The 25824-nt window shown below is 40.3% G+C and overlaps 1 protein-coding gene across 4 annotated transcripts in view; it reads right to left on the reverse strand.

The window, feature by feature from the left end:
• The window catches only part of evi5l (ecotropic viral integration site 5 like), a 63201-nt gene that overhangs the window by 4901 nt on the left and 32476 nt on the right, over positions 1-25824 (reverse strand). For 3 of the 4 annotated variants that reach the window (XM_082535881.1, XM_082535883.1, XM_082535882.1), the window contains 18 exons: positions 23463-23854; positions 19175-19364; positions 17809-18033; positions 16888-16962; positions 16539-16664; positions 16177-16320; positions 15945-16034; positions 15072-15169; positions 14732-14792; positions 14583-14636; positions 14074-14106; positions 13108-13248; positions 9363-9479; positions 7809-7949; positions 7539-7715; positions 6982-7128; positions 6257-6352; positions 6016-6111 (listed from right to left, as the gene is read on the reverse strand). In XM_082535881.1, the coding sequence (XP_082392007.1) occupies positions 6016-6111; positions 6257-6352; positions 6982-7128; positions 7539-7715; positions 7809-7949; positions 9363-9479; positions 13108-13248; positions 14074-14106; positions 14583-14636; positions 14732-14792; positions 15072-15169; positions 15945-16034; positions 16177-16320; positions 16539-16664; positions 16888-16962; positions 17809-18033; positions 19175-19364; positions 23463-23704 (2253 nt within the window). In that variant the 5' untranslated portion in view covers positions 23705-23854. The remainder of the gene's footprint in view (positions 1-6015; positions 6112-6256; positions 6353-6981; positions 7129-7538; positions 7716-7808; positions 7950-9362; positions 9480-13107; positions 13249-14073; positions 14107-14582; positions 14637-14731; positions 14793-15071; positions 15170-15944; positions 16035-16176; positions 16321-16538; positions 16665-16887; positions 16963-17808; positions 18034-19174; positions 19365-23462; positions 23855-25824) is intronic. The other variant, XM_082535884.1, reaches the window with a different exon arrangement.

Genomic DNA, 25824 nt, shown 5'->3' on the forward strand with positions numbered 1-25824 from the left:
AGCATAAAAGGACGCGTTTGCATGTTTCTACTCCGCGGCTGATGTCCAACTAGCAGAGTGCAGAGTTCTTCTTGTGAGCAGCAGCGATGCCACCACTTTTCACATGCATGCCTTTTGCATGTTAGCCTTGTATGTACCACAGTGACTCATGACAAATCTCAGAGGTTTTTGTTTTCCCCCCAATCATAAACTCAAGCTAGCTGCAGGGCGGGCAGGTGGGGGGGAGGGGGAAACCGGTGGTTAACCAGTGGAAATATTTTGACTGTGTCTGAGCTCTTCACGCTACAGCAGAGAAACATAAGAAGGTACCGGGCTTCATAGGTTATATTCTCTCCAGTCTCTCTCAATATGAACAGGAACATCAAAATTGGCAGACAATTAAGTCTCCAAATGCTATGGAAAAGTATTTGCTTTCACAAAAAAATCAATGTCCACCTGAATCAAAATAAATGTGCGCGAGTAAAAATGTAAAATTAATTCAGCTGCATTTTATAAAATGGCTCATTATGTGTCAGCAACGCCAATATGACTCAATCGTACGATGATCGCTTTCAGCTCTATACTGAGATTTTTCTAAATGGTTCATTGCTTCCTCATCTGTACTCACGCAAGTTTCGGTCTCATTTATGAAAACCACGGCTTTGATCAAAAGTGGTGGGGTGACAAGAAGAAAAGAGGAGAGGAGCGCTAAAGGGCAGGGCCGTCTCATCACGCCCCCTCACTCTGAAGTTTAAACATACTCCCTCCTCCTAGTCACGCACAGACACTCTCTGAATGAACAAACCCAAGTGTATGCTGACTGATAACTTTCTGTCTCCAATCAGGGCTGGAGATTATCCTCATGAACCCAAGATAACACTAAATGTTGTCAAATTACATCATAAAAATCAGCAGAACTCGAGCTGTGGACTCAGCCTATAACAGACCAAAAACAAGTTATTGAGCAGGGCTTCTGTATTCTTTTCGACCCCCCGTTTTCAGAATTAAAGTCCAGTGTGAACTAAACAATGAGAACACAGCTGTTAAGAAGAAAATTGATCTCTTGTTACGAGAAAGACATTGAAACAACTGAGCGTGTGTCGGGGTGGAAGTGGTATCTGTTCTGAGACTGTACATAAATGACAAGATTCATCTGTGGTGGTTACCAAAAGCTGCAGAGCATCTTATACACACACACACACACACACACACACACACACACACACACACACACACACACACACACACACACACACACAATGTGCATCTGTGTGTCACACGCCATTTTGAAAAGCCAGTAAAAGTGAAACAAATTGTTCATTTATACCCCTAATAAATGATCACACATTTATACGTATCAATAGCTAATGAAAAAATGGCTTAAATGCTTTCGCAGGTTTCAACACAGCATCGAACCGCGGCCAAGATTCAAACCGGTCTGAATTTTTTTTTTCCTGTTGAAGAAATAATCGACCAATCACAGCTTAGTAGCTGAAATCCAGGATGGTGTCATATCCTTTCAAAGCTACCTAACTGACCAAGTGACTGAGTCTACAGTAAGTGACGTGTTAATGAAATAATGAATGGATGTATTTAATGAATTCTTGGTAAATATCCAGAGACTTTTTTTAGTATGCTGACAAAAATAAATAAGTAATTTTAGTAATCTGAGTGCTTGTAATTTAGCTGCTTTTGTTCCTAAAATGTGGAAGAGACATCAGCTTGGATTATTCCTTTAGAAATGTTTTTAATTATTGGCAATACTCTGTCTTTGTCTTCTTCTTTCCCCCCAGCTGCCCCCCACAGGGGATCATCTGCCTCCATCTCACGCTAGCATCACACCAACCGCCTGGCATGTCCTCCTTAACTACATCCATGAAGCTCCTCTGAGGACTTCCTGCCTGCCTTTCCTGCTGCCTAGCAACACCACATCTACCATCCTTTGTCTAATATATCTGGAATTCCTTTGTCAACATCGTAGCAAGCAACATAATATCGTGGTCCACAGAGAATCCTGCCTGACCCCATTGGTTAGCTTGTCCATCACCATTGAAAACAAGAATCTCAAAGCCACTCGATGATCTATTGTCACCCTCACCTTAAACCCATTTGCCTCTCTTACTGCACACCTCATCACCCTCACTACTTCTCTGTCACTCTTGACTTCCTCATGCAGTGTCACAGTTCCTCTTTTGGCCTTCTACCACATTCTTCCTCTAGATCAGGGGTCTCAAACTTAAATGAACTGTGGGCCACTGCTGTCACTGCCATCTCATTGGAGGGAACTTTAGTGTTCAAGTAGTACAAAAAAACCCAAACAAACACCCACAAATATTTCTGAAAATATAGTGTTTTGTTTTTTAAAATTTTAAATATTGTATAACAAGAAAAACTACAAAAAAATAAAAATAAAAAATTCCCCCTCACTCTTAACTAACTACAACCTTTCATTGAACTACCAAATAAACAAATTGGTACTCTCCTTCTGGTCAGACACGCGGCAGCACTTCTGCTATAATTGTGTTCGTATTTAACAAAATAAAAATGCAGACACAAGTTTAAACATTAGTTTTTGACAGCTAGTTAAAATTGTTTTCTTTACAAAAAACTCTCACACTGAACTAACACAGCCAATCCCTCAACACGTTTGTACTCTCTGCTCATATTGACTTCATGTTAAATAATCTTTGGCTTTTTAAAGAACTTATTTTAACATCGCACTCAATAACAAACAAATCCTCCCTAACAAAAAAGTAACTTCAAGGGTCAAATTGCATGATATTTCTTCACGTCAATATACGGACCAAGAGTTCGACACCCCTGCTCTAGATCCACAGACTAGAGATGGACCGATCCGATATTACGTATCGGTATCGGTCCGATACTGACCTAAATTACTGGATCGGATATCGGAGAAAAATAAAAAATGTAATCCGATCCATTAAATATCACGAAAGCACCTCGCAAAACTTGCAACACGCCGTAACTCACCTCAGAACGTTAGCAGTCGGAGCAGTATGCATCACGTGATAGAGCAGCTGTGGCATGGGGACCTGTCGGTGGTCTGGATAGCATGTGGAGCTTCGCTAGCAACCTGGCATTTCATCTCCGACAAAGTTATCCCCGAGAGAAGTAAAGCAAGTGTGTAAGTCCATCTCTGAATGTTTGTAAAGCATTCCTGCGTTAAGCTTAACAAACGATATATGGAGCGACTGCCTCTTCTTGCTGCTACTTCAATCATGAAACTGCTTAAATGATCAGCTGATCGGCTTTTCTGTCGCGAGTCCGTGTCTCTCTGGTTTGTTTTTGGCCCACTTTGCACCAGAAAGAGGAAACCAGCGGCTGAACAACAGCAGAACGTTTAAGCTTGATCAGCTGTTGTTAGAATTTATTTAATATTACTTTCTACTCCAGGATCTTTTTCTACGTAGCTGACGCTGGTAACTGTGCAGGGGCGGATCTAGCAAAGTTTAGCCAGGGGGGCTGATAGGGCATTAACAGGGAAAAGGGGGCACAAAGACATACTTTTCTTTCTTATTCTCATTTAAAATGTCGAGCTTTTAATAAATAATTATCTGACACCCAAAGTTTTAATTTGATGTAAAATGAATAGAAGTCAATTACTGTATATAGTGACTATTAAGTCTAATATATACCCTAGTAAGCTATAGTACATTTTCCTTTGGGAAGGTACCATCTGTGCAGTCTGCAATTTTGTTGAAGAAAGATGTTGAATCTATTTAATATTTCTTGAAAAATAATTGATTTCTGTGCATTTTTTTTCACACTGCATCAAATTAAGGTTGATTACGTCGATTAAGCATCATGAGGTGGAGCGTGAGGGGTGGTTCCTTATTTTTTATTTATTTCTTTTTGTTGTTGCTGGGAGTTGGAACCCTATTAGTTAGGTTGCTTAATATTTACGCTAAGTACTCTTTAAAATACCAGAATAGGGAGGATGGTGTAGGTCTAAGTTTATTAGATTGATCAGTATTGCTGAACTATGAAATATTTTTTTTGTATACAGGTATAACAGAATAGCTTTAGTGTAGTTGTTGTTTTAAACTTGAGTATGAACTTGCAGACTTGCAAAATGCAGCAAGATATTTTAAAAAACAGTTTTGTTGATTAAAAAACACTATATCGGATTCATATCGGTATCGGCAGATATCCAAATTTATGATATCGGTATCGGTATCGGACATAAAAAAGTGGTATCGTGCCATCTCTACCACAGACCCTGAGCGAAGCTCCTTCTGATCTTCTCTGACCTACTCCATCAACACTTGAAGCAAACATCACATCAAAAGCCATACTGCTGATGCCTGATGATCACCTCTCTTCTTAACCTAGCTTCAGCAACTGTGTCCAACACCTTCATGGTGTGGCTCTTCAACTCTATCTCCATAGTTACTACAGTTCTGCACATCACCCTTGGCATGAAAACCAGTTTGAGTACACTTCCTCCCCATTCCTCAGGCATCCTCTCACTCTCCATGATTGTGTTCAGTATGGTTAAAAAGTCCACCGGCCAGGTTTCCAGTCTGTCTCTGCTTCTTTCTATTTAATGGTGTCTTGAAAACTTATCTGGACTGGATGTCCTGTTTTTGTCCATGATAAAAAAGCAAAAAATATTTCTGATAAAAATCAGAGAAAACAATCATTTTCTGTATAACTATCTGTTTTTGTGGAACATTCTGGCCACTCCTCATTACTTAATTCACTGAGGTGTGTGGGCATTTGTTTATGCACATCTCTGATAAGATCATGCCACAACATTTCACAAGGCTTGAGCTCTGGACTTTGACCTCATTGAAACACTTTGATTCTTTTCTTTTCAGCCTTCTTGTTGTAGATTTTCTAGATGTTCTGTGCTTCGGATCACAGACCCATTGGATGACCAAATTTGGGTGGAAACTTCAGTGGAAACATGGACAAATGGGCTCGCATTTGACTCTAGAATACTTTGGTATACAGGGATGTTCACATGTGACTCAGTGATTGCAAAGTTCCCACATCCTGTGGCTGCAAAACAAACGCAAATTGCCCCTCCACCATTATCACGTTTGACAGTCTGTATGAGGTGTTTGTGCTGATATGCATATGATATGTGCTGATATTAGGTTTTGACCTAACGTGGTGCTGTGCATTATGACAAAACACCACCACTTTGGTCTTGACTGTCCTAATGTCATTGTTCCAGGAGTCTTGTTTGCTCTGAAGCAACATTTTAAACCTAAGCCATGTTGGCATGTTCCTTTTAGAGAGAAGAGGGTTTCTCCTGGTAGTCCTTCCAAACAAGCCGTACTCGTTCAGTCTTTTTCTAACTGTACTGTCATGACTGTTGACATTTAACATGATCACTGAGGCCTGTAGAGTAAGAGATGTATCTCAGGTTTCTAGTAATTTGTCTGAACATTGCACGGTCGGACCTTGAAGTGAATTTGTTGGGATGTCCACTCCAGGGAAGACTGGCCACTCTCATAAATGCTTTCCACTTGTAAATAATATTTCTCACAGTAGAATGACTGACAGCTTTTTTGGAAATGGATGTAACCCACCCCAGACTGATGGGCAGGGACAATTGCTTCTCTAAGTCTAAGTCTAAGATCTTTATCAGGTAACCACTTCTAACATCTGCTTCCATGAACTGACATTTACATCAGTGGGATTAAAATATCACTACATGTTTTTAACTGCCGTAACTTGTTTCCTTTTTTTCTTCCCAGTATAGCAAAGCATGAAATGGTTTAAACTACTCATTATTCTGATAAATATTCAATTAATTAATCATTTGGAGTGGAAAAAAACAACAACAAAAAAATCAGGCAGCTTTGAAAAATGTTTCTATTGTTTCATGTTTCCATGGTGAATACTGCATTGGTATGTAGTTTTAACAGCTACAGGTTTGCTGTGTTTTAGTATAAAACCCTACGAATAGGGTGTTTTTTTGTTTGCACCCAGCATTTCAGACAAGTGGCTGACTTGAATATGTGAGCCTGCTCGTCTGTGACTATGTGGAGAAGGTTGCCTCACCTCGTTCTTGAGCTCGGCAATCTGGTCCCGGAGCTGGTTGATGTACTGTCTGGAGTCAGAGTGGTTCAGCTGGCCCTGGATCAGCCCTTCCTCCTTCTAAAAATCAAATTTCAGACACACAAGGTTAAAGCTGAATTCACTTTGATTAATACATTGATCACTTAACTGGCTAAGACCACAGATCCAAATGTTTATTCAAGGATGCACTCAGACAGACACTGAAGTACACGAGCACACACACCTGAATCTCAAGTTCAGCGATCTTCTGCCTGAGTTCAGCCATCGCAGCCATACTGTCAGCTTCCCTCAGTCGCACTGCCATCACCTCCTCTTTACTCTACACGCATCACAGGGAGGAAGGAAGCACATTGACAGGAAGAAAAAAAAAAAAAGTTAAACAATATTTTCTGGGTAATAAGTGAGCCTTTATAATGACAATTGAAATCCATTAAAAAATGGATTTCAATTAGAGATAGTAAAGAACAATAAATTGTCTCTACATCCTGCTGTGTCATTCATCTTTCATTCTAGACTTCCTCTATTACATCTGTTGATCTTTTTCAGGATGTGAACCCCAGAATTTATGCTCTGACCATTTTTCAACATTTCTCATGTATCTTTTTATCTTCTCTGTTCCAGGCATCTTTTTTTTTTTGTCTTCAGTCAAAAGGTTTCTTTTTCTATTACAGATTTTAGTTTCCTATTAATAATTCTTAAATGGTAAAATGGTAAATGGCCTGTATTTATATAGCGCTTTACTAGTCCCTAAGGACCCCAAAGCGCTTTACATATCCAGTCATTCACACATTCACACACTGGTGATGGCAAGCTACATTGTAGCCACAGCCACCCTGGGGCGCACTGACAGAGGCGATAATAATAAGAAAATGCTGCTCTCCACGTCACTCTGCTCTTTTCTGTTAAATCTGCTCCTCTGCCTCTCTTTCCACCTTTCACTATCCAGACCTTGCAGTCTGATTCGGCCTGCTTCCTCTTCATCTCGTTGAGCTGGGCCTGCAGAGCTTTGTTCTGATTGGCCACCAACTGGAGTCGGTCCTGCAGGGCAGAGCGTTCCTGCTCGTTGCGTCCGATCAGTTTGCTGTGGATCTGGTTCTAAAACAAGAGGTTAAATGGTAGATGGTGAGAGTAGAGCTCTTATATTTATGAAACAACAACAACAACAAAACCCAATAAATGAAAACAAAAACATCTCACAAGTGGCACTATGGTCTAACAATTAACAAACAATAAAATCTGTTCTGATTCAGTTATACTTTGTTTCATTTTCATTATGTGCATGTCAGGCACGATGCACATTCATAATTGAAAAAGCAAAACAAAATGTAATATCCCAACACCACAGGGCTGATTTCCCTAGTTCAGCAAGTTATATTCATTCTTATAAATGTGTAAAATAAACAAACATGACAACTTTTATGCTTCACAATCATGCATACATCAGAGAAGGACTCACAAGCCCACTGCTGCAGTGTGACAGTACAATGTAGTTATACAGCACCTACCTGACTCTCCAGCTGCAGGGCTTTAAGTTTAACCTCTCGGAGCTCCGCCTGGGCTTGAGCCTCCCTCAGCCTAACCGTCATCAGTTTGTCCTGCAGCTCATTCATGGCGTTCTTCTTCGGCGATTCCTTCCAGTGCCCGCCCCCACCACCAGTGCTGCTGCTACGGGACATATGATGCTGCGAAAGAGCAGACAGGTGTAACTGGCCGCTGGTACATTATGCGCACTCATGCACTCCACCAAACAGATGAGAGATCTGTTCCCATTTTACCTGCCAGCGCTGGTTCAGCTCAGTGACAGCCTCCTGCATCTCCCTGAATGAGCGCAGCGTCTCCAGCTCCCTCAGCTTCATTTGCTTCACTTCTTCCTGCAGGGTCGCCAAGTTGTTCTCATCTGGCAGGCAACTGCTCCTCTAGATAGTAAACATTTCACGGTTATAAGTTAGCAAATTCACACACGCAGCCTAATGCATATATGAAGAAGTACATGGGAAAGGTTTTATGAGGAAGGGAATCCTTATTAGATTTCAGTGAAACACAATATACCTTGGTGATTAATACAGAATGTACCACAGTACCTACAGCATTATTGTTATTATTATTATCATCATTATCGTTATTGTTAATAATAATAATAATAATAATAATAATAATAATAATAATAATAATTAACAATAACTACTTTTGTAGCACTTGAATAGAAACCACACATTAAAGAATTGTATGCATCTTAATATATAATATATAATATATACAAACAGTGGTGTGAACCACAGCTGAAATGGGCCCTGATCAGATGATAAGAGAAGCTGACTGCTAGAGTAAGGTCTCAGCAGATCTGCTATATCTAAACACGAGCCTGGTCACATGAGGCTTTGCATGTAGGTAATCTAATTTTAAAATTCTAAATCTTACAGGACTAAAAGAAAGCAATGATAGAGCTGATGTGTGAGCAGTGGTGAGAACTTCTGGCTGAAATGAAGATGGACCAGAGGAGACTGAGGGGTGCACATTCATGGGAGATAAAATAATCTAGACATGGGAAAGCATAGGAGTTTAGTTTCAAATTATTGACTTACAGGAAATGTTGTTTTTCCTAGATAAGAAAAACAGCTTTAGCTCGCCAAGCGTTCAAATGCTGGTCAAAAACAGAATCAAGTTTTTTAGCAGATAATTTGAAATTGGTGACGAGGGGGCCGATGTAGCAACTGACCTGCTTTGTGACGCTGCTGAATGAAAACCTCAGTTTTGATCAGATATTACATTTGCTAAATGTGACCATGCCTAATCAGCGGCATCTGTATCCTGACGACCAGGAGTCGACAGACTTATTAAATGTAGTATGAGAGGGACAGGAATAGATTAATACAACTATCTGATATATGAAATTTTGTTCAGACATCAGACAGTTGTGAGGTTGTTTCACTCCTAACCAAAGTGGTGCAACAACCCACTAATAAAAACATTACCATGTTTACCTCCTGACTACAAACCAGCAGGTTTGTCAATCTTTGAGACGCTGTATAAGCAAACAAAAGGTTTGTCCAGTTTTGAGTTAATTTTCAGTAAAATCTTCATCGGGAAGCAGCAGAGCGTTTGTGTTCCAACACCTCATCAAGTGAAAATGAAAGCTTGAGAAATGGAACGTGTCTGTCATTTGTTTGAGTGTTTGGATTAAACGTTAGACAGGTTGGTTAACGGTCAGACAGACTTTACCACATTCACAGAATCACACGCCTTCTGTCTGCTTGCTGTTCACACTATTCTCTTTCACACAGTTTCAAAAAAAAGAAAAAGAAAAAAAAAAGGCATGTTTGTGAGCTCACCTTTTCCAGATCGAGCACCTTGTCTTGCATTTCCTTCAGAGCTCCAAGCAGTTCGGCCTCGCGGAGCCTCGACTGCTCCAGCTCGGTCTGCAGATTGCTCACAAACTGCTCTGTGTACTGAAACAAACATCCTAGTGTTAAAGATATAATGTAGGTCAACTTTTATTTATTTTAGTTTTAGTTGAGCAGCCTTTTCTACCTGGTATTTGTATACTGATATTTATTTATTGATGAGACAATTAGGTTTTTGAACAGAGCTTGGCTTCCATTTCACTCTCATTTGCAGACCAGTTTAACAGTTCAGCTAAGATTACCACAATCTTGCAAGGGGTGAAAACTCAAGGTAGTGTTATGTATCTGTCTTTCTTTTTTTTTACATTTAGTTTCCTGAAAAAGGAAGAAACGGGAGACAAGGAATTCCACAGAGAGATGGAAACATGACCTATCAACGAGCTATTTGTGGGGGAATAAATGGACGTGATTCCCAGCAGCAGCGTTAGACTTACACTTTTCTAAAAAATAAACCAAAAGCATCCATTCTCAACTGCAACTAGTGAGGGAGTAAAATCCAAATATGTTACCTACGCCTAGAAATGTCTGGGTACAACCTTCAAAACAGCCGACAACCTAAATTTAGCTGCCATGAAGGTGCACTTGTGTCCCGCTGTCTGTGATGTCAGCATGCTACTGTACACTAACATGTCACCACATCAAGGGGAAACTGCAAAGCTATGAATATGAAAGCAGCAAAGAAAAAAAAAAAAAAAAAAGAGAGAGCTGAGTGGAAAAATACTTTCCAATGAGGCAAATTACAAACGCTTGAAATCGGGCAAGTACATAGCGTGACTGCAAGATTCGTGATTTGTCATTTTTGGCTTCTCAGTCTTGGTTATCAAAGAAGATTGAGAGTGTCTGGAGGTGTGTGAACCCTGGTGGGTGATGGGTACCAGCAATCTGAGCTGGAATAGACGCACACGTAACAATGACATCATTTAGAGAAAAATCAGTGACTGGAGTTTTTCTTTTAAAGCAAAGCAAATTATAATTTTAGTGAACCATCTGCTCCCTTCACATCGTGCTGTTGCTCTTCACACCACCTTCCCACAGGTAGGTGTGAGTTGAACCTATAAATATTAAGAGCAAAGCTTTGGTTAACAGCACTGGCAAAGACCACAAAACTTTTCTTTTTTTTTGAGTAAGTCAGTAAAGCGGTTGCGGAACATACAGAAACTGACATGCATACATTTACTCATGTGGAAAAGCAAACGTGGGTGTTCTCTGTTAAACCCAATGTGGCGTTAAATACTAAATACTATACTAAACATCATATTTACTAGAAATTCACAGTAGAGAAGCAGAGTCTCTCGTACATATAAAAATGTTTGGAAAGTCAGTTTTCATATTTTTCCTTGAACAATATTATATGTAAAAATAAATAAATAAATAATATTAAAATATGTTATTTATACTGTTTTGGGAGGCAAAAACAGTTCATACATGAATTACATGTTAAATTACACCCAACTCTAATTTGTATAATAATTCCAATATCATGTGACTCACAGAACTTGAATGAATTAAAAACAAAAATCAGTCATCCTATAATGTAGGATCACTTCTTTTAACTTTACAGTACTATGCACCAAATACAGTTTGATTAGCTTTTCCTTCAGTGTTTAACTGAAACCACGTTTTAATAATCTATGCTACATTAACAAAACAAGTTTCAACATTTAATCATAGTCACACTATTACTTTCAATCAGGCTGTGTATCACACGTACAACAACTCAAAACAACAAACAGCTGCTCTGTAAAATGTACACGTGCAACCTTTACAGCCGCCATCAGTGTTACGTGCGACCTCAGCCTGTTGGTCCAGTTTTTTTATTGTCACCCTGATTAACCTGCGCCCTCTTTCTTTGCAGATTTATTGTTAGTGTTGGCTGCTGATGGCTTGCTGCATGAATATAAACCCGGAGAAAGTGGAGCAGGAGGGTCGGCCATTGGCGTCTTGGATCCCACCAGATCTCCATCAGCACAAGCTTTACCAATCTGTTGCTTTCATAGCTTTGTTTATTCTGTACAGGTTGAGTCGGGAGCTCCTGGAACTACTGTTTTCAGTTTGGTTTCTGTTCTTCTAGTTTTCCAGGACTAGTTTGAGTGAGAAGCCTGTATTCGATGGCCCATTGTGTGATTGGTTCATGGTCTTCTTCCTCTTTGTTTGTTTTAGCTGGGGCTCACATCTCTTTTTGTTCTGTCCTTTGGGAGTAACTATATTTCCATTACTAAAAGCTTGTTGAATGGCACCCGTAACAGTCAGACTGGCTTCACTGGCGTCCAACAGTATTTTTTAGACAGTGATAGGTTCCACATTATTTGGCTCTCCTCCAGAGCTAGACTAACTAGATTTCACCTCATAAACCTCACCTCACCTCCATGGTGTGAAAACTGTAGAAGTCTTTGTGCCTCATCTGTATGTAAACATCTTGCTAAAACAGAACTTGAACGGTTTCATTTTTGGGTGCTGAGCTTTGCACCTTTGCGGGGTTAGCTCACGGGTTAATCACCGATTTTCTTTGAAGGTTTGTGAGAAAATACAAATGCGTGACTCACTACTTTGTTATCAAAGCAGCATAAAGAACATATCGGAAACAAATCAACGCTAGTCTGACCAGTCTGACCATATTTGAGAGGCGCAGTCGGCCCCAATTGTTTTTTTTTTAATCCGTTTTCCACAAGCTTGTATAAAATATAGCATTAGTACATCACTCCCACCATGGGATAACTTAAACGAGCCATTACTATGAGTCAGTCTGACAGTCTGTTCATACCAAGCTGCAACGTTTGAGTTTGAAAACTGAAAACATCGCCGCAAAGACTGACTGACGGGTACCAATCCAGCTTCAGCTAATCGCTTCCTGCTAATTCACTGAGCTTAACCTCCCCACTGTGTTAGTACTGGAACAATTGTATATTTGTAATTATACATATATTTTACTTATATTTTATTTAACTTGCGTGAGTTAGCTGACAAGTTTGCGCACCACTCTCTCATCCAAATTAGGGATGTGTGCGACTAGTCGACTAGATGACTAATCTAGTCAAGTGGAATGATTCATTGTTGAAGAAGTTGATTAAGTGTTTAAAAAGTCTTTGTTATTAGTTTTTGGCATTAAACGGTTCTCAAATTTACTTAATATCTGAGTGTTTCTTGGTTTTAGACTAGTCGGTTAGTCAGATTTTTTACCCCATGTTTAATTGACTAAGAAATCAGTCACCAGGAAGATTCCCAATCCAAATTTTTCCACAATTGGCCAACATGGCGCCAGCCAGATGGGCAACTTTGGCGCTTCACAAATGATGCTATAGTGGCTTTGTCCTTTTTCCATATACAGTCTATGACTGGCTCATACTAACAATCATACTAGAGTGTGTGTGTGTCTTTGACAACAAAGTGAACTTTGATATATTCGGTTACTTGACAAAGTTGTAAACCTTTTGATATACTGACATTGAAATCTGATCAAATTGTGTTGCATTCTAGTGAAATCACTTAAACGTTTGCGACATTTGTGCCCTGATTTTGAGTCCAAATAATCTGACAAACAGTAAAAGCATTATCAGGAAATACACAGCTTACAGAGCCTATCTGTAAGTTAAATATAGGACAAAATAAAGACTGTAGGCAGGAGGGAAACAGTTCATCTTGCTATCTTGGTTCATTTATTAATTCATTCTTTTACCCTCTGTTGTTGTAGCTCTCGGATGGTGTCCTGTGCTTTCTCAAGGCTCTCGCTAGCTGTGGTGCACTGCTGCCTCACCACCGCCAGCTCTCGCTTGATCACATAGTTCTCCTCTGCTTCCTGCGCCCTAGTCACCTGACCCTGGAATAGTGTGACCAAAATAGGATGACATTTAAAATCGTCAGTGGAGTGCAATTTTCAAATTCAGACTATGCAGGGGGAAAAGGGTGGTTCCAGACAAAACAACAATATAATGGTTATAGAGAACTTTGCTTCATGTCATACTGAGAGTCAACATTTTAGTAAGGAGATTTATTTGCTTTCTTGTAAATCGCCTACCTGAGGATATCACTCACACTCTTACATCTGTCCTTTAAAGCTAAAGCTAACAACCAACTAGCTCAGTTTAGCATGATGAATTGAAACACAGACAGAAAGCTAACCTGGCTGTATCCGAAAGCAATAAAAAACTTAAAACTCAGTCTCTGTTTTTTAACAATTATTAGATCTCAAGCATGACCATGAAGAAAACAAGTTTCTGGTGTATTTTTTTCTACAATTTTGTACAAATTAAATCAAACACATTCAATATCAAATCACGTATCTATACCTTCTAGAGCGTTTAGCAAGAAAGCAAATAAATGTACATTTCATTCAAATTTTCCTTAATTGTAGGTATTCAAATATAAATGAATGATAGTAATAGCTGAACTTCAACATGCCTCATGCAGGATTGTACAACGTCATCAGTCTCCATCATGGATAAATACTACATGCATTCAGGCATTAAAGGATTGTCTTGTGGGCTAGAGACAAATATACGATGTAAACAAAAAGCTTTCATGCACTTTTGGCAGGATGCTGTTACAGGAGAGGGAGAGAAGCAATGCAGGACGGTAGAGGAGCAGAGTGTGAGTACGACAAAGGACAGCAAGGTCAGTGGGAAAGTGGTTTACAGTACTCTACCTGTATCAGTCTGTCTGCAAGAGCAGCACTCTCCTACAGCGCAACGAAGGAGAGGAACAAGAGGATGAAAATAAAGAGATGAAGAGAGTGAAAAGCAGTGGGTCACCAGGAAGGATAAAACACAAGAAAAACCAGGATGAATTCCAAAAGGAGGGACGTAAGAAAAAGTTGAGATACCAAACACAGACATGTTTGTGAGGGAATAAAGAGGCAGCAGTGAGATCATTCAGAAAACAATTTCACAGAAGAGGAAAATATGAACAAAAGCAGCGTGCTGAAACAGCACAAAAGGCGGGCACACACACACACACACACACACACACACACAGGAAAGAAAACCAATAACAATATATTCGTCAGTTGTAAATTTCAACCCCGAACCACACAGAATTTAACTAGAATCAAAATGTGAAGCGTGTTAGCTCAGCCTCATCCAATTTCTCTATTTCAGTGATGTTCTCATGTTTATTAGCATTTAGATAAACTGAAGTCACATCTGCCTATCTCACCTTCTCCAAGGTTTCGATCCTCTGCTTCAGCAGCCTGTTTTCTGTGCGTAGCCTCTGAACACAGAGAGAAGGAAGACAAGTGGAAAATGTTTGCTTCACTTCACTTTTCAAATATTTTATTGCAGTACAAACAAACAAGATATAAGCACCTTAATTTCAATTTGCTCCTCCATTTCTTTGTTCTTGATGGTGGTGTATTCTTTCTCAAGTCTGAGGAGAAAGATACAACAGTAAGAAAACGTAATGTTACCTCAATCTTCCTTGTTTTTAACTATAATGTTTAAAAGCCAAAGATCTGAGGTGTACAGCGGAGAAAAACAACTTTCAGAAGTTACCTAAACAGCACAAACGCACAACAACAACCATGCACACGCTTAAGTGTAGAAACCTCAGCATTAGTAAGACACAAACAAAGCTCTCACTGGTCTACATAAAGGCTCTCCAGCTTTAAGTCTGACTATTTGTTAGCCGACTAACGAGCGTTCTTACTTCTTCATCCTCTTGGGGTTGTATTTGACCTGGTAGGCCCTGAGGATCAGCTTGTCTGGGCAGCTGTCAAACTGGTGGGGGATCACCTTCTGGAAATGCTGGCAGACCCCAAGGGAGAAACGCACATGACAAAGATGGTCATTCATATTTAATGAAGATGCAGAGACTCGTTTTTTTTTTTTTAATGAGTAAAGAAAAAACAGCCACAGATTTACAAAAGGCCTTGAGGCAAGCCAGGAGCTCCTGCTTAAAAAAACAAAAACAAAAAAAGAAACTAAGATATTTTAATATACTTTGATTTAATGACATGACAGTCTCACTTGGCATGCGTAAAAATGTATATGCACTTCTAGGAACTGGAAGCATATACAGTATTCAAATTAATTCAAGTTTGCAGTGCAAGTCAAAAAACTGGGAAATGTACAGGTACAAACTTAATGTTTTTTCCGTAGGTTTTGTGAGGAAGATAAAGATAAGAAATGATCAAAGATAAGAAATTAAGATCCAGATCAAATTCACCTATCTAAAAGGTTTTTATTAGTGAGCAACAAAAAATTACACGTTTTCTACTGAATTGCTGTAAATCCAGATTGTGGACGCTGCCTGACGGACACAAAATTTAAACACAAACATAGTGTAAAATTCAGCAGCAAGTCAGTGTTCCATTTCATAGAAGACAATCAGATAAAATCACGTTGAATGGACGTAAATGAGAGCAGCTTATTTTTATCAAATTAGATCATAACTTTAGATTTGTAGCTCAGGAAGCTTGCGTGCGAAAAAGGAAAGTGGGACGTTCAGCCTTTGACTCATGGCTCAATCTGTGCACAAAACAATTTCTGCAGAAGGCACCGCAAAGCTACAGCTGCGTACCTGTGACATGCCCTCCATGTCCAGCTGAATGAGGTCAGTCTGGTTGTACTGCAGGATTGCCAGGCCTACACGGAAGATAATCTCTAGGCCCTGCAGAGAGGTCAGATATTGTATTTTTTATATATATATATATATATATATATATATATATAAAAACACAATTAGTAAGGTGGAACATATCCACAGTTATAACCGATCTTTTGATATTTTGTATGCTTTGTATATTTCTTACCTCATACATGAAAATATCAAAGATGCGTGTGGCGACAGGAAGAGGGAGAAAGGTGAGAAAAAGCGTGAGGAACCAGGATGAGGCATACATGGAAGTGTGGAAACTCTGGGACCGGAAATGGACATTCAGCTCTGGAAGCTGCTCCTGAAATCGCAAATGTTAACAAAAAACAAAAACAGGAAAGAAAGTTAACATCTCAAAAAACTAAAATAGACCCAAGAGAACATACCTGAAAAGGAAGTGATGTGCTGGAGATTAAAAAAACAAAAAAAGAAAAGAAAGATCTGCTGCCCCTTTGTGGAGAGCGTTCACACTGCAACATTTATCGTTTTTTTAGATGCACGCTCCTGCTTCCTCTTTACCTGTAGCAGATATTCAAACTGGTAGATGCAGAGACCGAGCTCTGCCATGCTGGGCTTGAAGAGCTCCCTCAGGCGATACTCCTGCATCAGACGAACAAAAACACAAAAGGCCTCCTCCTCTGGCATCTGGGAGAAGGCGAGAAGATTGTTAGAAATCAAACTGTGCTGGACTCTGTATTATACACCATCTCAAAAAACAAATTAACTGCAGTTTAATTTTTCAAAGACCTGCTACATAAATAACTGTGGCTATAATAAAGACATTGTTTACAGATAAAATGTGCTGAGCCTTGAAGCAAAAATATTCTCTTATGGTTCAGTTTCCTGCAGCACACCGTTTGACAATTACCTGCATTAGAAGCAATCCAACAATGAATGCGCTGCCCTGGCAGTAGCCCACCTCTCGATCCACCAGAGAGTACGCCTGAAAAAAGGAAAAAAAGGATGCACACACACAACAGATTTCAGTTACTATGTTCTGTATGTTTAGAAAAATACATCTTTATTTGTGACAGGACAATCAGACCTAGCGACAGGACCAACAAGTCAACAGAGGTCCCTTCATTTCCTGAGCAGCTCAGCTACAAGGGAGCTCGACTGATTTGCAGACAGGAAACGAGCTTGTCTCCATGATAGTAAACATATTTCCACATTTTTGTGTGTCTCTGCAATTTGTTTTTCTCCCCAGGAACAAAAAAATCACATTACGAAGGTAAAACCCAGTCTGATCAAAAAGACACAGCCAATCAAATCCTTCCATTTGCTGCAGAAAGATTAAAGGTTTAAAAATGGCTTTTAGTTTTGCATGTTAGGGTTTCATTAAAACTACACAGCACTTCCTGTCATTCTGAAATAAAGTCGGAATTTAAAAAAAAAATTAATACAATAGCTAAATACAATAATTTCACACCACTGTTAAATCAACATATCCATATTAGTCGTTCTTATCCAGACATTTATTTGTAGATGTGTCATTTAAGAAAGCAAGTGAAGGAAATTCCAGAAAGTTGACTGTTCATCCATCTGTTGTGCTACAGTGACACTACAGAGTGATTGAAGACTGCGGCTCAACCAAAATCAGCGCTTAGTGCTTGTAACCATTTTTGGTTTGGTCTTATTTTTTCTCCAGTGTGACCAATACACATTTTTCAAAGCTCACAGTGTAAATAAGTCCGTTTTTACAGATGATAAACCATGTTTCAAAAACACAAAAAAGCCCCTCCCCCTGATAAATTCAGACCTTGAGGTGATCAAACGCTGCAGTTCTCACCTTCATGACATTGAAGAGGACCTCCTGTCCGAGGCTGTCCTGGCCTTTGAAGAACTCGTGCTCAGGGTAGGTGCGGGCGATATCTCTGCGGATTAGCTTCTCACAGGGGGAGGACATCTTCAGCAGTTCAGAGTACTGGTTCTTCACCGGCATGTCTGTGGCGTTGCCCAGAAGCTGCCACACGATGGCCCGGAAATGATGAGGAATGCCCTTTCTGATCAACTCCTGGAAGACAGAGAGAGTGAAACGAGTTATATTAAAATAGAGTACAGGGCGGTCGTGGCTCAAAGAGTTGGCAGTTTGTCTTGTAACCGGAAGGTTGCCGATTCGAGCCCTGGCTCGGACAGTCTCGGTTGTTGTGTCCTTGGGTAAGACACTTCACCTACTGCCTACTGCTGATTGCCAGAGGGGCCGAGCCACGATATGGCAGCCTCACTTCTGTCAGTCTGCCCCAGGGCAGCTGTGGCTACAACTGTAGCTTGCCTCCACCGGTGTGTGAGTGAATAGTGGAATTGTAAAGCGCTTTGAGGGCCCCAAAAAGCGCTATATAAATGCAATCCATTATTAATACCCAGCCTCTTTATATACTGAAAGATGTCATTTTACAGATATTAAAGCACGTCAGAAGAAAAGACATCAATGCAAACTCAATTATGAAACGCTAACAGATTTATATTTACAAGGACAATCTAGCATTGTTTTGCAATCACACTCAGTTGTAAATTATGATGGATTGCTATTTTCTATTTTCAGCATTTATAGCCTGCTTATAGATTTTTGTGTGAGCTCCCAGGTTCCCCTGACTCATTTTTATTGTGTCCTCTCTCATCCGTCTTGTCTTCCCTGGGGGTTTAGTCTTTTTGTGATGGAGGACACAGAGACACAAAGAGAGGGATGGGAGGCAGAGGGCAGATAGAGGGGATTATTGGTATTTTACTGTATTAAAAACAAACAAACAAAAAAGACAGCTTCATACCAATAGTGTTTTTGTTTGTGCTGAATTTGAGGGTAACACTGCGAGACATTTTTGAGCACACTTGCAGACAGCTAGAAAAAGGAGACCCACTGTGCCTTCACGAATAGAAATAAACCAGTCATAGTCTGTGAGCAAAGCTATAAATGACCAACCAGCCACTTAAAAAAAACAAAGCAAACTAGAATATGAGTCAGACATTAGGAAACAAATTGGAAAATCGACTTGTGAAATGTGACCCGCCAACTATAAAAATAAAATGAGGAGGCTCATAATTTCCTTACTGGTGTTCTTATTTTGAATCGCACTCAGTGACTCATTCTCAGTGAAAAAAACCACATGTGCCTTCCAAATACTTCATTCTCCACTTCAAGTGCCAGACTCTCCCCTCACCTTCAGGAGTTTGTCCTTCTTGCGTCTCCACTCCTCCCATTCGTTGACGATGCGGCCCCATAAGATCCACGTGTCTTCCTCCAGGTGCGACAGGTTTGAGGAGGCCGAGGAGCTGGAGACCAGCGAGGAGCCACTGTTGCGTCGCGAGCCACTCATTGACCGCATGGACTTGGAATCAGCCTCCAGCAACCTGCGTGAAGACACAGATTATGAGAACAGGAAGCTGAATTTATGACTGATCACACAGGAGAGCTTATTTATGTTACACACTGGAGAGTTAAGCTAAGATAAGCGAGAGCGAGAGGCAGAATGTGACATTGCAAAAAATGCTAAATTTAGAGAGGCACCAGCAGCTGCAAGGCATGTTCCCCTTGGTTTATTTATTCATTTATTTAGGTGGGAAGGGCGTTTAATGGTTATATGCTAAGCTAAAGCTAAAATGCTCCTGAACTATGAGTTTGAATTTGGAAGAACTCGAACTCAAATATAGGCTGGGGCGAGTGATTTCCTTTAAGTCCTTGTGGAGTCTGCTGTACAGCAGGGCAGCAAAATGCAGAGGTGATGTGATTAAGAAGGGCAGCTCTTTACTCCAAGGTTCAGTCCACTTTGACCTCAAATGTCGGTTTCTTTTAAGTCACTTTACACCTCCGTCCAGCACTCTGACCATTCTGCTGGGACTGGCTGTGAAGCTGAAAATGTGCTACTGTTGTTCTTCTTCTCAATGTGATTTCTTGGGATTTTAGCTTGATGGCAGTAAATACAGCCTAATGAAAACACTCCTTCTGCAGTGGTGGATTATTTAAGGTAACACATTTATAAATACAAATTCCAATGCAAAGGCTAGTGCTCCTGGTTGTGTGGGATTAAACATTACCTAACACAGATTAAACCTCAACCTTGAATTAAAAAAACAACAACAATTATTTTCTCTGAAGCCAAGAAAATAAATGTTCAAATTTATCCCTGGAAAAATAGATCCTGAAACACAGAGCTTCCTGAAGTAACACACAACATAGAAATTGCAAAGTATCTTATTTTAATCCTTTTTGATTATAAAATTTTATTCTCTAAAGAAAGTTGGTCTTGAGGGAACCCCATGGTGGTTCATGTGACCCTCCCGCTATCGTGACTATTAACAGAGGCTACACAATTCAGCTGTATTAATCAGAAAACCAGAAAAGTTTTATATTTGCTATAAATCCTACTTTCCATCATGCCTGACTCCATTACACTTGGATGTCAAAAATGGTAATTTCAATGCGAATTTCTATCTAGATGTACCTTTGTGTGTTTCCTTTCTGTTCCATATGTGAACTTTAACAATCCTAGAAAGAAGCCGTAACACCATGAAGGCTCCTTGCTGCAGGGAACCTCTCATCATAATTGAGTTCCACGAACACAAACTTGACAACACAATCTTTGATATCGCACATCATTCTCGTAATTGTTTAGCATTTATTGAAATACCTTGGTTCTATTTGTGGTACACAGTTTAACCTTAGTATGCCGTGGAGTCCGTTTAGCTGCTGACGTCCTGGAATGCCCAGGAATGCAGGACTATTTCCTTGGACTCTTGACTTTAGTTCTAATTAATTTATGTTAATATAAAGTAACCAATAGTTACTATAACTATAGGGTTTGTTTCCTTCTAATGAATTCATTTGTTAGAGTGTATGTTCTTCTTGTGTCTCTCATTTGATCGGATGAGGCAGTATTTTTATCTCTCCTTTGTCGGGTCAGTCTTTGGTTTGTTTAAGCTGATTTTGGGTCTGTTCTGTTTGAGCAGTTAGTTGTAATATTAACACGGGCAGTGTTGGGGAGTAATGGAATACGTATATAAAATACAAAATATGAGTAACTGTATTCCATTACAGTTACCATTTTAAAGGGTGGTATTCCAAATACGGTTACTTTGTTAATTTAAAAAAAAAAAAAAAAAAGAAAAAAAAAAAAAGGGATTACACAGGAGTCTTTTCCTGTTTCATATGTTAGGCTGTCCCCTCTGTATTTTTGGTAATTCCACGCTGGTGGAAACCCAAACAAAACACGCATTAAGAGCCTCTAATGCCTGTGTTTCAATGTCGCGGCCCTTGTCACCTCTACTTGCGGCCCGCATAATGATGTGACAAAATATTTGTAAAAATTATTGTTCAAAAAATTATTTAATATGAAGGCAATAGGCAGAGTGTTACAGGCATAGCCCTAAAGAATGTAGCCTCATGGGCAGTGTAGCCCAGTTGTAAGTAAGCTATTAAGACTCGACTGTACACTGTGTTCGTGTTTTTCTCCGAAACAATAAGTTCTGTTGGAGCAGCCTTTCAACGCCTCTCTCTGCCTCTCGCTAGCAAAGTTGACCCAGGCAAGAAAGTAAAACTAGTTTTCGGTTACCAGCCCGACACGCAACCCGACGTATTAGCCAGAGGTCCCTTTACTATGGGACCTGTTTTATATACGTGCTGAATAGTTTGTGATCGCCGCAAAAAGTGCAGCCTTACCTAATGTCCACCCTACTGTTACTCATTTTATATTAAGATTTAAAAATCTAGTTGGTATGGCGAGTAGCCTTCAGTAATAGTAATAAATCACACAGCAATAGTACAGTCATGTAGTTGTAAAAAGCATGATAATATATTATTAAGTAATCCAAAGTATTCAGAATGTTACTCTCATTGAGTAATGTAACGGAATACGTTACAAAATACATTTTGGGGCATGTATTCTGTAATCTGTAGTGGAATACATTTTAGTAACCTTCCCAACACTGAACAGGGGATTATATATGTCAATGGAAAATTGTATTTAGTAGTCAGTATAATCTTTTAGTGATATAAGTTTGCTTATGGTAGGATGCTGTTTGTAGTTATTTGTATTAGGAAATGTTTAACCATGTATACTTAGAGGCATATAATCAATTGTGTAGTGACAAGATGTGTGATCTCTAGCAGGCTGCAGGCTTGGTTCACCCCCCACATCCTGGGAGCGTGGGAGAGGTCGCACCTTGTTTTATTGTTTTAACGTAGCTATGTCTGTTTTAGTCTAAGTGCTTTAACTGCTGGACTTCCTCACCGTGCCATCTAGGGTGGGGGAGACTACCCTCTTTATGACCAAGGATGTACCTTTTGTGTTTGTATGTTATATGACCCTTTTGATCAGCAGTGACACACACACACACACACACACCACACACACCACACACACACCATACACACACACATACGCTCAAGAGTATAAATAAAGACCAGGGCAGTTCTCTCACTGGAGTCTCTTAGTGTGGAGGCTGCCCTTGCTAGCAAGAACTTCTGTGTGTTTCTCTTCTCTGAGTCTTTACTGAAGAAGTGTTTTAGAACATTTTCCCTAACAATATAACACAACTTGAGTTTAGCTATTTATTTGATCTCTTTCAAGGATTCATAAAAATATTTTAACTTTTGTAAAAATTTGTTGGGTTTTCTTGGCAATTTTAGATAAAATAAAATCTACTTTTTCTGTAACTGCTCTGTGACTTCATGCCTAACCAGCTCGTTCCTTCACAGTATCTACAGTTGTGGTAAGAAGTTTACATACACTCACAGGCATGAACATAATAGTAATTTTCCAATTTTTCAATTACCAAGACATTCATTCAGAGTTTCAGGTGAGATGAGGCAGATATTGACAATGTAATAGTGAGTAAATCTGCAGAGGAAAAAAAAATGCTTATTTTGGGCCAAAGTTGCCAATCTTTTTAAGTGTTTTTATTAGATTTGCCTGGTGACTCTAACAGCAGTTCATCCTCACTGTTGTCCTTGTGCTCAGTGGTGTGTGCCAAATGTGAAGTCATAACTGCTGGCATGCAATACGCTTTAGTGTCTTTTCAGCTTCATCTCCCTGTGAACAGGCGAATCTCTTCAGGCATCTCCGTGTTAAATCAAGGCAGAAGCAGATTTTTTGGGGAAGATTTTCTGCAAAAAGAGACTACTGCATTCTGATAACAATGCTGTGCTGCTATAACACTTTGCACATGCCTCAATCAGTGCATCAAACATAAACAGGGTTCTTAAACATGCAGTTTTCATTTTCTTGTGAAAACTGCAATTAAACTTGCAGCTCTCACGCAGTTGTTGTTTGTTTTTTTTTTAGTCTGATATGGTGCTACAAGGTTTGTTACAAAGACTTTGATTTGACTGGCTTCCTATACAAGAAAAAAAAAAGTCAAATAGTTAATAAATCCTGGGCCACATTGAAGCTAAAAAACTGCTGTGTTTTCAGTTTAAAAGCTTAACACAACAATGACAACTACTGATCTTACCTGTTCTGCTCCTCCAGTTTGGCTAGCAGCTCTAATTCATCAGGACTCAAGTTCTCGGAGTCTGCTGGGGAGGCTGCAGGTGCTGACAGCACTGCATCGTGGGAAGAGGAGTCTGGGCTGAGCACAGGGCTGCCATTCGATGAGGGATCTGGATCCATGCCAGGTGGGGAGGAAGGGCACTCCAGCTGAGGGGGAGCCCCACCAGAGCCCTCTCTTTCCGGGCTGCCGCTGGGGATAGACATGACGCTGAGGTTGGCGTGAGGTGGGTAAAGCAGTGCTGGTGTGCTCAAAAAAAACGTCTCCCAGTCTCACTGTATGTCTCCCTCCTTAGTGAGCCTGGCTGTTGCCTGATTGGCCACCAGGCAAGCCTATATGATCAGAGGTCCTCAAACCTGCCAAGAATTAAAAGAAATGTATGTGAGCAAAGGCTAAATAAATAAAAACCAAACATAGTTTAGTTCATGTCATTATTATTAACTTGATAAGTTAATACACAGGTGCCATACTATATTGCCTGATAATACCAGTGTTAGATTTGTATTGTTGATTGTCATTTATGCTTAGAAATATTTACTTATATATGCTTAGAGTTTTGTAATTAGTTGTAGATTGGTAGAGGTTTTGATCCTTGATAGTCTGCAAACTTTGTGTGTATTAGACAGCACTTTGGGAGCATGAGAGGTCATACCGTGTCTTATTATTTTATGGTAGGATTAACGTAGTTGCGTCTGTTCTAGTCTAAGTGCTCTTTGTTTAGATGAACTGCAGGACTTCCTCACCGTGTTATCTAGGATGAACCATCTAGGGTGAGGGGGAGGCTACCCTCTTCCTGACCAAGGATGTTTGACCCTTTGATCAGCAGTCCCCACACACACACACACACACACACAGTATTCTTTGTTCACATGTATACCTATGTAAGATGTTATATGTTAATGACCCTATGCATATTCATGTAACCACAATAAAAGGAGTGCTGTGGGGAAACCTGGCTGAGAGTCTGACAGTGGTCAAGTGGTGGAACGACGCTTGGCTCCAGCCAGGTCTCCCTCATGCATGAGTAACCAGAGAACTTTGGTGCCTTGAGTCTTGCTTTTGCTGCGTAGCAGATTGTCCTTAACGTTCCAGCGAATAGGTTTATGCTACAAACCTAACATTAATTGGTCCTTCGAGAGCCGGATCCCTGGAGTCGACGTTCACCGAGGGGAAAAGAGACACACCGAAAGACTGACGTCAGCCAGGACTTATAGAGGTCCTGCAACAAAGTCCTGAGGCGTGAGAATTCGTCATCGGACCGGTGGATTAGCCGTCTGTTTTTTTTTCTCCTCGGTGGATGGCGATTGATGGGATTCGGGACTGACGCTACACGCAATAAGCAACTCCAAGTAAGAAAAAAAAAAAAAGAGTTTATAGCTATAATTACGTCTTCACCGCTCAGTGGGGTGTTGCCCGTGGCCGCTCAGTGGGGCTAAAATTCGCCGTCTAAGTGGGGCGATGTACAAGGCCGCTCAGTGGGGTTTTTTGTACAGAAGCATTAAGTCGCAGAGTTGCGCAGTTCGAACTTTTTTTGGTTCGCCGTCTTAGTGGGGCGAAATACAGACCGCTGTGTGGGGTACTGTAGTGAGTTCTCCACCGCTCAGTGGGGTGTTGAGAAGTTCCGCGGGGTCCAGATTGTGCTGGACAGTAGGCCTATTTTGTGTTGTTGTCATTGTCGTCGTCGTTGTTGTTGTTGTTGTGTGTGCGGAGCAGAACATGTGGTCTGTGACACCGACTGTTGTTGTTATCATGGGTTTCTATGCAACCAAGAGTGAGTCGGAGGGAGACAGACGTTTGTGCTGGACTTTGCTCCTGGCAGCACAAAGTATTTATGTAAAAAAAAGAGAGAGCGACGGCTCCACAGCTGCGCGGGTTCACGCGAGCGCGGTCACGCGGACCTGAGCCGTGCGGTTAATCGCAGGCTTATAAATGGAAGAGATTCAAATGTTAGAAGTTTTCAGAAAACACACCAGCCTTGGAGAGCTGTGGAGAAGGCCAGCCCACATCAGCAGCACTTAAGATATGCTCTGGTGAATGGCTTTCCCCCCACCCCTTGCTGACACAATGTTTATTCTTTAGCTTGCCCTGATCGACAGCAGCCTGTGTGCCAGACCATAGATTTAATTGAGGTGGATAGTTGTTAAAAGTCATCTACATTACGCTTGTGGTTGCTTAAATTCAGTACGATGACATGTGAGGTGAAGTGATATAGATAAATATTTAAACTACTGAAGTGCATAGAGGCACTTGACCTGTGTGGAAGACTGTCGTCTTATTATGAACCATTGTTGAGATGTAGAGCACATCTGTGAAAACAACTAATATG

Source organism: Aulonocara stuartgranti (assembly GCF_965226115.1).
Source record: "Aulonocara stuartgranti genome assembly, chromosome: 6".
Classification (NCBI taxonomy): Eukaryota; Metazoa; Chordata; class Actinopteri; order Cichliformes; family Cichlidae; genus Aulonocara; species Aulonocara stuartgranti.